Genomic DNA, 12836 nt, shown 5'->3' with positions numbered 1-12836 from the left:
ATCAGTATATTGTTTGTCGGAGCTCGAACATATAATGTAATTGGCGATATAAAAGAAACATTCTTAGATGTCAGATTCCTTACATCAAACCTTGATAGCTTTCACAAATAAGCTGCATTGTTTGCGTAGAGATCACTTAAAATTAAATAAAAAGATCGCCGTCAGCACGTATCAAATGATTAACAAAATGCATCGATCATATAATTAATGGTTACATCTTTTAGTAGTATCTTAAATGTATGTTATTACTGCTCATGAAAAATATAGATTAATTTAGATTAACTTTTTAATTATCAACTATCATATTTTAAACGTTTATATTTGTCGTTATTATGGTCGCTAGTAAAATACAAGCATGCATCTTTATTTTCCCATTTTGGAAAAAAAACAAAACATTCTCTTGTTTTAAAATTCCACATAGGAGTTGAGAGAAACAAATACATACACTTTCTTCAAGCGTAAATGAATCTTTTAAAAAACACAAACTTACTTCAAATGTATTTTTCAATTTTGGTCACAAATCCAGATAGTTATCAATAATCATATTGTGTTTATATTTAATAAAGATGTTTCACGTGTAATGTCAAAAATATATTATTATTTACATGTCAAAAATGGTCTAAAGAAATATTTATTTCTGTCGAATATAAATATCATCGCTTTATATATTAAGTAGTCGAGCATGAAATGCACGCGTGACCTGAGTTAAATGAAACCTCATACTAACGGGACAGACATTGGCGGCGCAAATGCACCGTTGATAACACCGGCAGAGCAAATAATGTAAATGTAAGCGAAACAATGAATTATTGCACATTTAAGAGTTATGCTATGACAATATAGTACAATGAAATATAATGTTTTATATTTATACGGTACACCTTTGTATTATTGACGTAAACAATTATTAACCATTTGAGTTTTATGCAATGCATACATGCAAGTCAATCACTATTTAGATGACAAATGAAACGTTTAATATAATATAACAATGATGCATGCCAGTGTCATTCTCGCGACAGTTTTCGACAAATCGACATGAAAATTCATAATATTTCATTTCGATTTTTACACAGGTATGTATTCTAAATTCATTGATGCATTATTATATAGTTTAATTCTATTTTGTAAGCTGATCTAGATTCATGTTGCAACCCTATTATAGGTCTGGACTGTTTTTTTGGGGGGATATGTTTAGAATGTTCATAAATTCTCTATTTATCTCATGTCTAAATGTTTTAGAATTAACAAGATTCTTATAGAATTTGAGTGAAAATTCTTGATAAATTGTAAATATTCTTCAAAAACATTCTTATTTTATATATAAGAGCAAACTTCTTTGATCTTGGGTCTTTGGATAAAGTTTAAGTTTCTATAATTAAAAGTAAACCAGTACTAGAACAGTTCTAAATTTTTGGATTGAATAAAATGTGTCTTTGAGGATAACATTAACGCTTTTGTTGCATTTATTTTGCAAATGTTGTTCAACTTATAAAGGTGCAGTACTTATTGTGAATCAAACTATAAGGGCATTGGAACACCAGGATTAATGAAAAAAAATTGTGCACTTTTCGAGTTAAGACATTAAATTCTACTTATTCAATATAAGCATGACCTGAAAAATTATCTTTCGTAACACTGTAAGTATCATGTATACAATTTGTTCATGGTTCTCAAATACCTTTGATTGGTATTCGTATCACGATCAAAATATATTAAATACAAAAATCTTACAATTCCAGTTCTTAATAACGAGCTGGACGAGTATACAGCATTAGGATTAGGATAACAGTTATTTTGCTGTCAGTAGGTCAGGGTCGATCAACGGTTCTGTTTACAACTTTCCTGGTGTTGCTGCCATCTATATTAAGCAAGAGTAAAAACCTTAAGTACATTGCAGCAGATGAAATAAATTCCAAACCAATACAATTTCTTTAAAGAAATAAATCCAAAGTGACACATACGAGTTTTAAATTTATGTTAATAATCACTGATGAAGGCTAAACCGAGGCATCTCTTTATTATCATGGAATGAAATAAGTTCAGCCTTTGGGGTGTCTCGTCTTGTATCCATTGTGACGTCATAGCCACGTGGCCTTCTCGCAAGGAATGCTGTGACATAAAGAATCACAACCAGTACGTCAATCGTAATGGCGATGTAAAGCATGAGGTTGTAGTCACTGCTGATGTCACGAAAGTATCCTGTAAAAGGTATAAACAAAATTTAGCTCGTTGTACTGACATACTTATGGCGTCGTTGTCGTCGGCGTTTGTGTCGGCGTCTTTATAGAAAAACTTCATAACTCGAACGTCGAGTATTTTAATGAATCTTTGTACACATGTTGCAAGATACTAATCGTGCATGCATGGCAGGTCTCATTACTCTGGTTGGTAGTTTTCAAGTAATTTCACTAAGGAAACTGGAACTAGAAAGCCGAGCGTCGCATTTGCGACGAAGCGTTATTGTAGATGTTGAAGATGTAAACGTAACATTGCACAATTCTTACTTGACAACACCCCTGAAGAAAAGTCAAGTGACAAGCAAAACCAGAATACCCATATTTCAAACTAATATATCTATGGCAGAGCTGTTTTAGGTCGTTACCTCTAAAGACGTTCTATTTTAAACTTAAAAACGACGTTGTACATATTGACTATGTTTAGCTTTCTTGAATGGTTAATACCTTTCGACTAAGTCAAATCTTTTTTCTTTTGCAGCATATAACGCAGAATTAAAGACGCAGATAGACTCAGATGTTTTGCAGCAGCGTTTGCAATTTGCTTACCCAAAAGAGGCCCCAACACGGCCGTCATCAATCCAATCATGGTAATGAGCGTCCCTGACGCCACCGAGATCAGCTCCTGTCGGACAATCTTTAGTCCAATCAGGGACGACGTCAAGACGCCACCGAGGGAGACACCAATGAGGGTGGACGCTAAGAAATACAGAGGCGCGCCGGAAGAGAGTAGAATTAGAAGGCTTCCGGCCAGACCAAACACCGCAACGACAATAAGCAAACATGAGTAGCTGAGTCCCGGAATCTGCTTCAGTAGGCCTGTAACTAAACCGGCTATTACGTTTACGCTGTTCACAACAACGAAAGCGTTCAGTCCGACCTCACGTGATAACCCGCGCCAGATAGCTATGTCAAGCTGTAACGTCAGGTAAGCGTTATTGACAGCCAATAGTAATCCCGTTCCTACCATATTGAGCACATTTTCTAGGAACAACACTTCTCGCATTTCGAGAACTACTTTCCGAGCAGCATTTACTATCTGTTGCCAATATAGAGCCCCTGATGCACAAATAGTATTCACCGCTTTCGGGCCGCATCTTGCATTGTCATTGTCACAAGTAGTGTCTGGGATTTCTGACGTCATTTTTCTAGGCTGGTTCCAATAAATGAGAACGGGTATAGTCCAAACATTAAGAAAGACACCACCTAGCACAAGAAATGTTCCCATGAGCCCGAAAGCCTCCACAAGACTGGGTAAAAGAAAGGGATAGAATACACCGGCAAGTCCGGTTCCTGTGCCAAGAATGCTAAGGCAGACGTGACGTTGTCGTCCTGTAAACGCTTGACTAATGGTCGTGATGCAAACGACGTATAATAAACTAATACCCAAACCTGAAATTTAAAATAAAGAATGTTACCACATGGATATAAATTCGTGTTTGTATTAAATATAACATGAAGGTCTATTTGTACAAATATCAAGTTTTACTTTGAGTACGTTTTTAATCAAATTCCTATCAAATTTCTTTACCATGTCCAACAGAGAAATTTCAACACGCCTTATTGAAAAATCCGTATCGTGATACTGTCGTTTTCTGATTCCGTATCATGCGAGTACCGTGTTATTTCTTAACTACTTTCACGTTGATAAAAATAGCGTGACCAAAAACAAACAACTGGTAAAACCAGTCAACTTTTAGATACGTTAAATTATCTAATTTTACACACGCTCCAGAAGCATGTAAAAATCCAGTTTCTTCAAAAGACCGTGAGGATAAGCAAATCAGAGAACGCTCCCATTCCATCAGCTTCTGGATAGCTGCTTCAGTGAGCCATTACGAAATCCATAAAGTGTTGCATTATCCATGTTATTATCAAAATTATGTGCAGCTCTTCAATACAAAGAAGAAGGCGAATTCGAGTCATCGATAGAAAAAATGATTGACTCACGAACTTCCCTCAATTCTGCATTTTATGAAAAAAATCCCACGAATATTACCTTTGTTTAAAATGGTCGCGTTACGTCTACAGGACATGAGGATAAGTGTATCCCGCAAAATAAGTATATTTTTTTGTTGTTTTTGTTATTTTGTGATGTGACATTAATTACTGTTCTGTTTAAAGCAATCTGTTAATTTGTAAACTATTTTGTTCTTATTTTGCTCATTAAAGTAAAGTATGTAACTTCTGACTTCGTTTCGCTGTAGTAGCCTCCCTTGACTTCATTACACAAAACTACATAACACATTCGAATTCATTCGCGCATTTGACAGATGGCGGTTACTTTAAATTAAATTGAAACCGAAAATAAAAGGAATAATTAAATAAACAGGTATATAATAAATAGGAAATTACGATAAAAAGTTTTTCTGGTGACATGTATCACGTATCGTTCGGTGAGTAAACATGTCAACGTCTCGGCCCGCGGTATCAACGGCTATGTGTTTACACACCGAATTCAACGTGATACAGGTCACCGAAAAAGAGTCCTATCATAATATCCCCAAAGTATTACGACTTGTATTGCAAGGATACGACAGCATGATACCTACAAGAAATATCGCAGAAACCACGTTAAGAAGATCGTTAAAATAAGGCAGTGCGGCCGTATATTAGTTGTGCACTTATTAAGTAACGTGGCCTTAAACGCAATACAGTTGTAGTTTCTACTTCTAGTACATCATGGCACGTAAAATGCATTTGACCGTACACAAAGTAATATTACACATATATTACGTTACTATATGTCGAACGCTGCACTATTTGTCGTAACGTATACACCAAATATTGAACGCTGCACTATTTGTCGTAACGTATACACCAAATATTGAACGCTGCACTATTTGTCGTAACGTATACACCAAATATTGAACGCTGCACCATTTGTCGTAACGTATACACCAAATATTGAACGCTGCACCATTTGTCGTAACGTATACACCAAATATTGAACGCTGCACCATTTGTCGTAACGTATACACCAAATATTGAACCCTGCACCATTTGTCGTAACGTATACACCAAATATTGAACGCTGCACCATTTGTCGTAACGTATACACCAAATATTGAATGCTGCACCATTTGTCTTAAAATATACACCTTATTGAGTATTAAGTATTGCTAAAGAAGGTAGAAAGCGCCTTTTTAAAAAAACTTAACGTGTGTTGTAGCGTTGAATAGCACTGATTTCGGACTGATGTTTTAAATAGTTCACATATAACGCAGTTTTTTATGACAACTGTTGCAGCGATTTAGATGTAGTGCATTTTACATATGGTAATGTGACACAAATGTAACACAGATACACGAATATCGAAGAACATGCTTCACTTGGTACCTCCAACCAAAACGAGGCTGACGTACAGGTGCTCAAGACGTTTGGCGAAAAAGCTGCACGTTACGCCTATTGGAATCAAAATGGCGGCGATAACAGAAGATCGGAACAATCCTGTTCGACGAATTACGGCGCCGCTTACTATTCCTGGAAAATGAAAACATTTTTTTTTCAGATATTAATATATCTTTATAATACGACTAAGGTCAACCCCGTTTTATTTGTTGGCGGGTGTCGACTCACTATTAATACTGGATCATAGTAAGATCTTATTAAAACAATTCATGGAATCATGTTGTCTGGTTTATTGTCAAAGTTTAGTCTTAGCTGAGTCTATAATTTTAATGCGGGTCTACCGACTTCCTCAATCGTGAAGTAATTCGTAAATGTGCAATCATTCTTTCAGATAATTTGCTTCCCGTCGCATCAATACATAAAATGCAAAACTCACTATGTTTTGGACTTGTAATCGTTCAAAATAGGTGACACAGAGCTAAACCAATTCGTTCAACATTCTGTTCACCACATGCTTATGATACAAAAATAAAAAGCGCAGTGCTTATTTAAATCAATATAAGACATTTAGCATTATTTAGGGACGTATCCATTAATGGAGCAATTGGTAAGAAAGCTTAAAAAGCCAGAATTACAAGATTAACCAACCTAGTGAGGTGACGACGCCCATAAGGCCAGCTATTAGACCGGAAATAGCGGTGCGTCCCTGCTGGAAGTGAGCCTCAATGTCGAGAAAGATGGTGCCCATCGCGAATGAGATTCCGACGACGGTGCTGAACGCGAGGAATATGACAAACATCAGCCGCCATCGACCTGACCATTTACTGAAATATTAAAATTGTGTTTCTTTGCAATGATTTTTCACCGTGAAGATCTTCGCAATAGTGTTACTTTTTTGTATGTGTGTATTAATATTACAAAGAGTTCTAACCTCACATGTTTCGACATTATAATCGAAAATCGGCCGGGCGGCAAAACTGATAATCGCTTAGTCATGCAAATAATCGAAAAATCCCTGTACAAATCTGTTACTTTATATAGTAACATATGTATTAACCTTTTGTATGTGGGCATTTATATTACAGAGAGTTCTAAAGCCAATCGTTTCGACATTTCGAGCTTCATCAGTTTCACGTTACCTCGGTCGTTCGAAAAAGGAACACATTCTAGTTTATTTTAAACGTTATTTTGTTATAATTATCGAAGCCAAGCTGTTCATAAATCGAGCGAATAATAAAAGGTGTTAATTCTTTACTCATTCGAGTTGCTTTCTCTCGTAACGGTTGTGGATTTTAATTTTATTCGAGATGCAAATAGTACTTTAAAATACTATATATTTGTTTCGGCGTTGTAAGGAAAGAAAAATAGATTTCAACTTAATATATGTATCTTTCAAACTATCTTGGAATTGAAAATAAAATATTATTATTTATGAAGATGTTTAAATTCCTAGTACATCACTACATTAAAGACTCATTCTTGATGTTGCAAATTTGAAATGGACACTATTGTTAAAACTTAAGATTAGTCCATGGGCGATTTTTGTCGCCTACGGGGCAAATAACACCGCATGGGCAAATTTGCCCCCTTTGTTATATGAACGCTTTTATATGGCAATGGAGGACAATGAACGTATTTGGTAAAGTGTCAATAGTTTGGATTGTACAAAGTACATTAGAAATAATAATAAAGCTACTATAACTTACGTTTAATTAACACATATGTATTAATACCTCTCTTATTTTCTCAGCGATATTGTTTAACAATAATGTTGGGAAGCTTATAACTAAGTATGTGTGTCTTAAAACAAATTGTCATTCTGCAATAAAATACATAAACTGTAAATGTTTATTCCTTCTGTAATTCGTTATATATATTTCCCACTCCTGTAAAAGATCGTTTGATTAATTGACTTTCTTTTATTTAAAAATGTATGAACCTTATGACGGATTCGATAGCTAAATTGTGTACAATTTAAAAAGGTAACTTAATTGTTTTCTTGCACTGAGCCGTAGAATGTGGTAATCAACAAATGTTTAATTTCAACTCTTGAATATCACGGCCTCTAAACGCCAGCTCCACCACTTTACGGTGGTGCAAAGAAAAAGAGCTGTCGACACTTCCGTGGTGGAGCTGTGCCCTATGTTTACATGAACAAAGGTGAGTATGATTTATATTGTATTTGATAATTTCATTTAACGGACATATTTCGAAAATCGGAGAATGTGATACCGTGTAAGAACACCTTTACTGTAGGCTGGGTACTATTTCGTTTCAATATTGTGCAAACCGTGGTGCCAGGAGATTTTCTCCCGAATCGGACTTGTGCATATTTTGAGATCTGATTGCATAGCAAGTACATTTTTGTGCTTACACACCCCGTAAGAACATTCTCACGTATGTAAACATAACTGTTATGTACAGTACCTATGCCGGAACACAACAAAACAGATAAGCACTTCTTAAAAAGAAAAAAATGCACATATTTATAAAAGTGGTGGCGCTGATGCCCTAGTGGTGGCGCTGTCGGATAGTGGTGGCGCTATCGCGTATGTTTTTGCGCTTGGAGTAATATAAAAAAGTTAACGCTTTTAAAATGAATACAAAAGTTGCTATGTGTATCATTTATTGTTATGCTGGTTATGCAGACTTCTTGCGGAATCAGAACTCTACGCGAACTACATTAACCTTATTGAAACCTATTTGGAAAACAAATAGCTAGGCGCTGTTAATATTTCCATAGAACTATACGTATCTATCTGATAAACATAGCAACCTTTGTATTCATTCCAAAAGCGTTAAATTTGTATATCACTTCAAGCGCAAAACATACGCGATAGCGCCGACACTACTCGACAGCGCCACCACTAGGGCATCAGCGCCACCACTTTTATAAAAATGTGCATGTTTTTTCTTTTTAAGAAGTGCTTATCAGTTTTGTTGTGTTCCGGCATAGGTACTATACATAACAGTTATGTTTGCATGCGTAGGAATGTTCTAACGGGGTGTGTTAGCACCGAAATGTTCTTGCTATGCAATCAGATCTCAAAATATGCACAAGTCCGATTAGGGAGAAAAGCTCCTGGCACAACAGTTTGTACAATATTGAAACGAAATAGTAACCAGCCTACAGTAAAAGTGTTCTTACACGGTACCACATTCTCCGATTTTATAAATATGTCCGTTAAATGAAATTATTAAATAAAATATAAATTATACTCACGTTTGTTCATGTAAACATAGGGCACAGCTCCACCACGGAAGTGTCGACAGCTCTTTTTCTTTGCACCACAGTAAAGTGGTGGAACTTGCGTTACGAGGGCGTGAATATGCCGGAAAACGCTCCTACATGCATTGTAGAAAACTCTGGAGGATCATGCACCCGATCCCAGCTAGCAAGTCGGACCTACAATTTCTTTCCGGTCTAGCTACGCCCCTACGTTTAGATATACAGATTTCCCCTCACTGTGGTATTATTATGCACAATATTGTCCTACCTAGACTTCATTATATCCGTATGATATTGATAATTTTAACACGGTATTACAATTGTTATTTAGAAGTGCTATTCGCAACGTATTTGGTCGGAGTGCAAGAAGTCTATAGAGTAGAGGGCTTTGTTGTTATGAATAGAAAGATACACTCCTTGTCTCGTTATTAAATCAACAAACTAAATATCCTTCAAGCTGTGCATAATATCGTTTTGTATTATGTATGTTTTTTGCAAAAGATATGAGCGTAATTTAAGCCAGTGTTTAATTTTTGTTGTTGAATTGCCAGCCCATCTTTTCAGACAGTATAAAATATGTATAGTAATGAGATTGAAGTAGGATGTTTTTTATAATCAACCGCAGGCTATGAAGTGGTTTTGAAAATGCATAATTAAGATCTTCTTTACATTATGATATTTATCTTAAGTTGGTAATTATAAATTATCCCTTTAGTCACGCTGTCATGATGGGTTGTATTACAATTGCGTTACACATCAATCTTAAAATTCATATTCACTATGATATTTACATGGACTGAAACGATTATAAAAAAAATCATTGTACATTTTTTGCACGTGTGTAAAACATCACCACGTTCGTTCTTGTGTTCTTTCAATTTTTGACTTTTATGTTTTTAGGTAAATTGCGTAGACATCGCATATGCATGGACATTTCATATGAACTGGTTGGGCTAAACCGTTTTTAAAATTTCACAATCCTTCTGACAAACACTCGTGTCACTTTGTTCAAAGATAAGTGAAAATGCTAATGCATTTTTTGTCTAATGTAAATATGCTAAATGCTATTCAGCTATTTTGATCTCCAATTCAATGTATAAGGTGTGCCAATTGATAATTTTAAACTACTTGCGAGACATTATTCTTTTATTTTTTTGAAACTCTATTATTGATTTCTAAAATATTTATGTGCAAAAACTGTGTTTCTGATGGTTTATTTTTGTTAGTGTATTACTTAGAAAAATTAAACGTTCCTTCTTTGAATCTTCTTTTTCGAGGTAACTGTTTTACTTTCACAAAACAAAAATAAATAGTATGGCTTTGTATATCAACTACAAGTTTTGCACTGACTGCAGAGTTTAAAGATTATACTGCAGCCGCAATGACATCAAAGTTGCACGCCAACCAACTCCCCTGTCCAAACCTGTGCAATTTGGTTCTGGCAACATTTTTAATTAGTTAGACTTTATATCTTGAACGTTTGTAGAAATATGTAATAGCAGTATTACGCCAACGAAGCTTCATTCGAAACAACTAAGCTAACGATTCAGTGCAGCTTCAAGTTCGTTACTAAATTCATGACTTTCGAAATATGAATGCATGTATACATTGACCCGATAGTCAACCTATCTTAGGAAATGTATTATTAGGTGTTTTAGACAATTGTCATTGAAATAAGGGAGGGTCACATCAGGAACGATCGGAGATCGAAGACTACGGGGGCCCTGTAACGCCGCATAGCAGCATCGCCGCATGAACGTTTTTTCTCGTTTATGCGGTGATTTTGAACTCATAAGCATGGCGACCATGTTTATGCGACGACGCTCAACGCATAAAGCATAAATTGCTTATATGTGGCACAACTGTGCCTTTTTGCCACATATAGAGGATAACTAAACCATTTATTATAAAGCTAAAAATAAAGTTCTAATATTCCAACGAAAACGATGGTAATGACGTTGTTAATGATGATGATGATGATGATGATGATGATGATGATGATGATGATGATTATGATGATGATGATGATGATGATGATGATGATGATGATGATGATGATGATGATGGTAATGATGATGATGATGATGATGATGATGATGATGATGATGATGATGATGATGATGATGATGATGATGATGGTAATAGTGATGATGATGACGATGATGATGACGATAATGATGATGATGTCCGTCCGTCCTTCCCGAAATCTTGTGACATGGGAGTCTCCAGAGTCACTTACATTTATTTATTGGTGCATGAATGATGATGGTGGTGGAGATTGTGTTATTGCGGAGATGATGGTGGTGGTTGTTATTGTGGAGATGACGGTGATGGTTATGATGATGTTGATGATGATGATGATGATGATGATGATGATGATGATGATGATGATGATGATGATGATGATGAAGATGATGATGATGATGATGATTGTAATGGTGATGATGATGACGATGATGATGATGATAATGATGATGATGATGATGATGATGATGATGATGATGATGATGATGATGATGATGATGATGATGATGATGCTAATGAGGATGATGATGATGATGATGATGATGATGATGATGATGATGATGATGATGATGATGATGATGATGATGTTTGATATGATTTTACTTTTGCGTTTCATCTTTATTAATGATTGTTGGGATAAGAGTGATGTTTGTGCACATGAACTGGTTTAAATCCCCAGTAAATTTACGTTTTACGTACCGTTCCAAGGCGGTACCTAACAATTCTTGATAAACATACCTTGTTTGTTATATATAGTATGTATGCAATGTGCTGTTTGTGGAGTTTTGTGCTGTTCTTCTATGTTTCTTGTTTGTGATTTTATGTTCTTTGTCTTTGGCGTTTACCAAGTGCCATTAAACCGGGTTTATGTTTTAACTTTTTGCTACTGAGCTTGTTTCTGCAGCTTTTTGCCTAAATATTGGTCTATTAAATCTTTGTCAGAATTTACGTCTCAAAAAGTCTAGTTCAAAGCTTGGTTAAGTGGACTCAAAAAACAAAGTCCGATCTTAATGAAACTTTATCAACCACTATTGTTATTGTTCTATTATGAGTTTTTTATGCGGTAAAGTGTGCCTTTTTGTCACATAAGAAAGTCCTGTTTATGCGTTGAAAATCACCGCATAAACGTGGTCGATTTCGTTTATGTGGCGATGCTGTTATGCGACGTTTACAGCGCCCAAGTATGAAGCTGTTAAACTGCAATTATTATCAATTAAGCTAGGTACTTGGTAAATGTGAATACATTTATTTCAAACAATTAACCTAACATTCAAGTAAATCATCCATCGTTTCACATTCCAAACGAGCGAAATATATTTAAATTATAAACTTGGTTACCGAGAGAATATATATGAAATTGCTTTTTTGAGCTCTCAACGATTACTAAATTGGCTTCTGCATGAGTCACTACAGTAGGCTAGACGTCATACAAAGATACATAATGGTATTTCATGAAATAATTTCGTATTGATAATGTACTCAATTTTTGTAGCCATTATTGACTACAAGACGAGTTTTGTTTATTAATTCTCAGGGGTAAATAACTCTGTCATTATATTACATCCAGTACTCAGCTACAGAAATAATACTACAGAGACATTATTTCAGCAGCCTTACTTTGATCAAAGACACTTACTGAGAGACACAGGGCGGTTGTCCAACCATTTAGTTTTTACGATATGTTTAATTAGGTGTGATTTGATGCGTTGTCTTGTGACGTTGTGAGTCTCTCGTGTTATATTTGGTTGAATATGTTTATTTAAACTGGATCTCTAACGAAATTTTAGACAACTTGATATGTCCCTGTAGTAACATTATACTACTAACGCACTACAACAAGTTTACTTAATTATTAAGTACCGTGTGTTGTTACATGTAAGAATTACCGCGTATGAACAGTCAGGAACACAGAGACGTTTATGTTTAAACAGCTGTTCAAGATCGCGCACCCATACTTTAATCCCATATCAAGAAGATGGTATATAAAACACATC

General features: G+C 35.3%; 1 protein-coding gene across 3 annotated transcripts; it reads right to left on the bottom strand.

Annotated features, from left to right (window-relative positions):
• Positions 1–9302, bottom strand: LOC128203741 (monocarboxylate transporter 6-like). 3 transcript variants are annotated; one of them, XM_052905270.1, is made up of 6 exons: positions 8938–9076; positions 6237–6412; positions 5577–5720; positions 2787–3629; positions 1965–2202; positions 1–1861 (listed from the first exon to the last, which is right to left on the bottom strand). In XM_052905270.1, the coding sequence occupies exons 1-5, from the start codon at positions 8964–8966 to the stop codon at positions 1988–1990; spliced, it is 1407 nt and encodes a 468-aa protein (XP_052761230.1). In that variant the 5' UTR covers positions 8967–9076; the 3' UTR covers positions 1–1861; positions 1965–1987. The 3 variants fall into 3 exon arrangements, with proteins under 3 accessions (XP_052761230.1, XP_052761231.1, XP_052761229.1); XM_052905271.1 differs by lacking the exons at positions 1–1861; positions 8938–9076 and adding an exon at positions 9086–9302 and having other exon boundaries at positions 1964–2202; XM_052905269.1 differs by lacking the exon at positions 1–1861 and having other exon boundaries at positions 1964–2202.
• Between the last annotated feature and the right edge of the window lie 3534 nt (positions 9303–12836).

The sequence above is a fragment of the Mya arenaria genome, chromosome 9 (assembly GCF_026914265.1).
Source record: "Mya arenaria isolate MELC-2E11 chromosome 9, ASM2691426v1".
In the NCBI taxonomy this organism is placed as follows: Eukaryota; Metazoa; Mollusca; class Bivalvia; order Myida; family Myidae; genus Mya; species Mya arenaria.
This window is presented reverse-complemented; position numbering and strand designations above follow the sequence as displayed.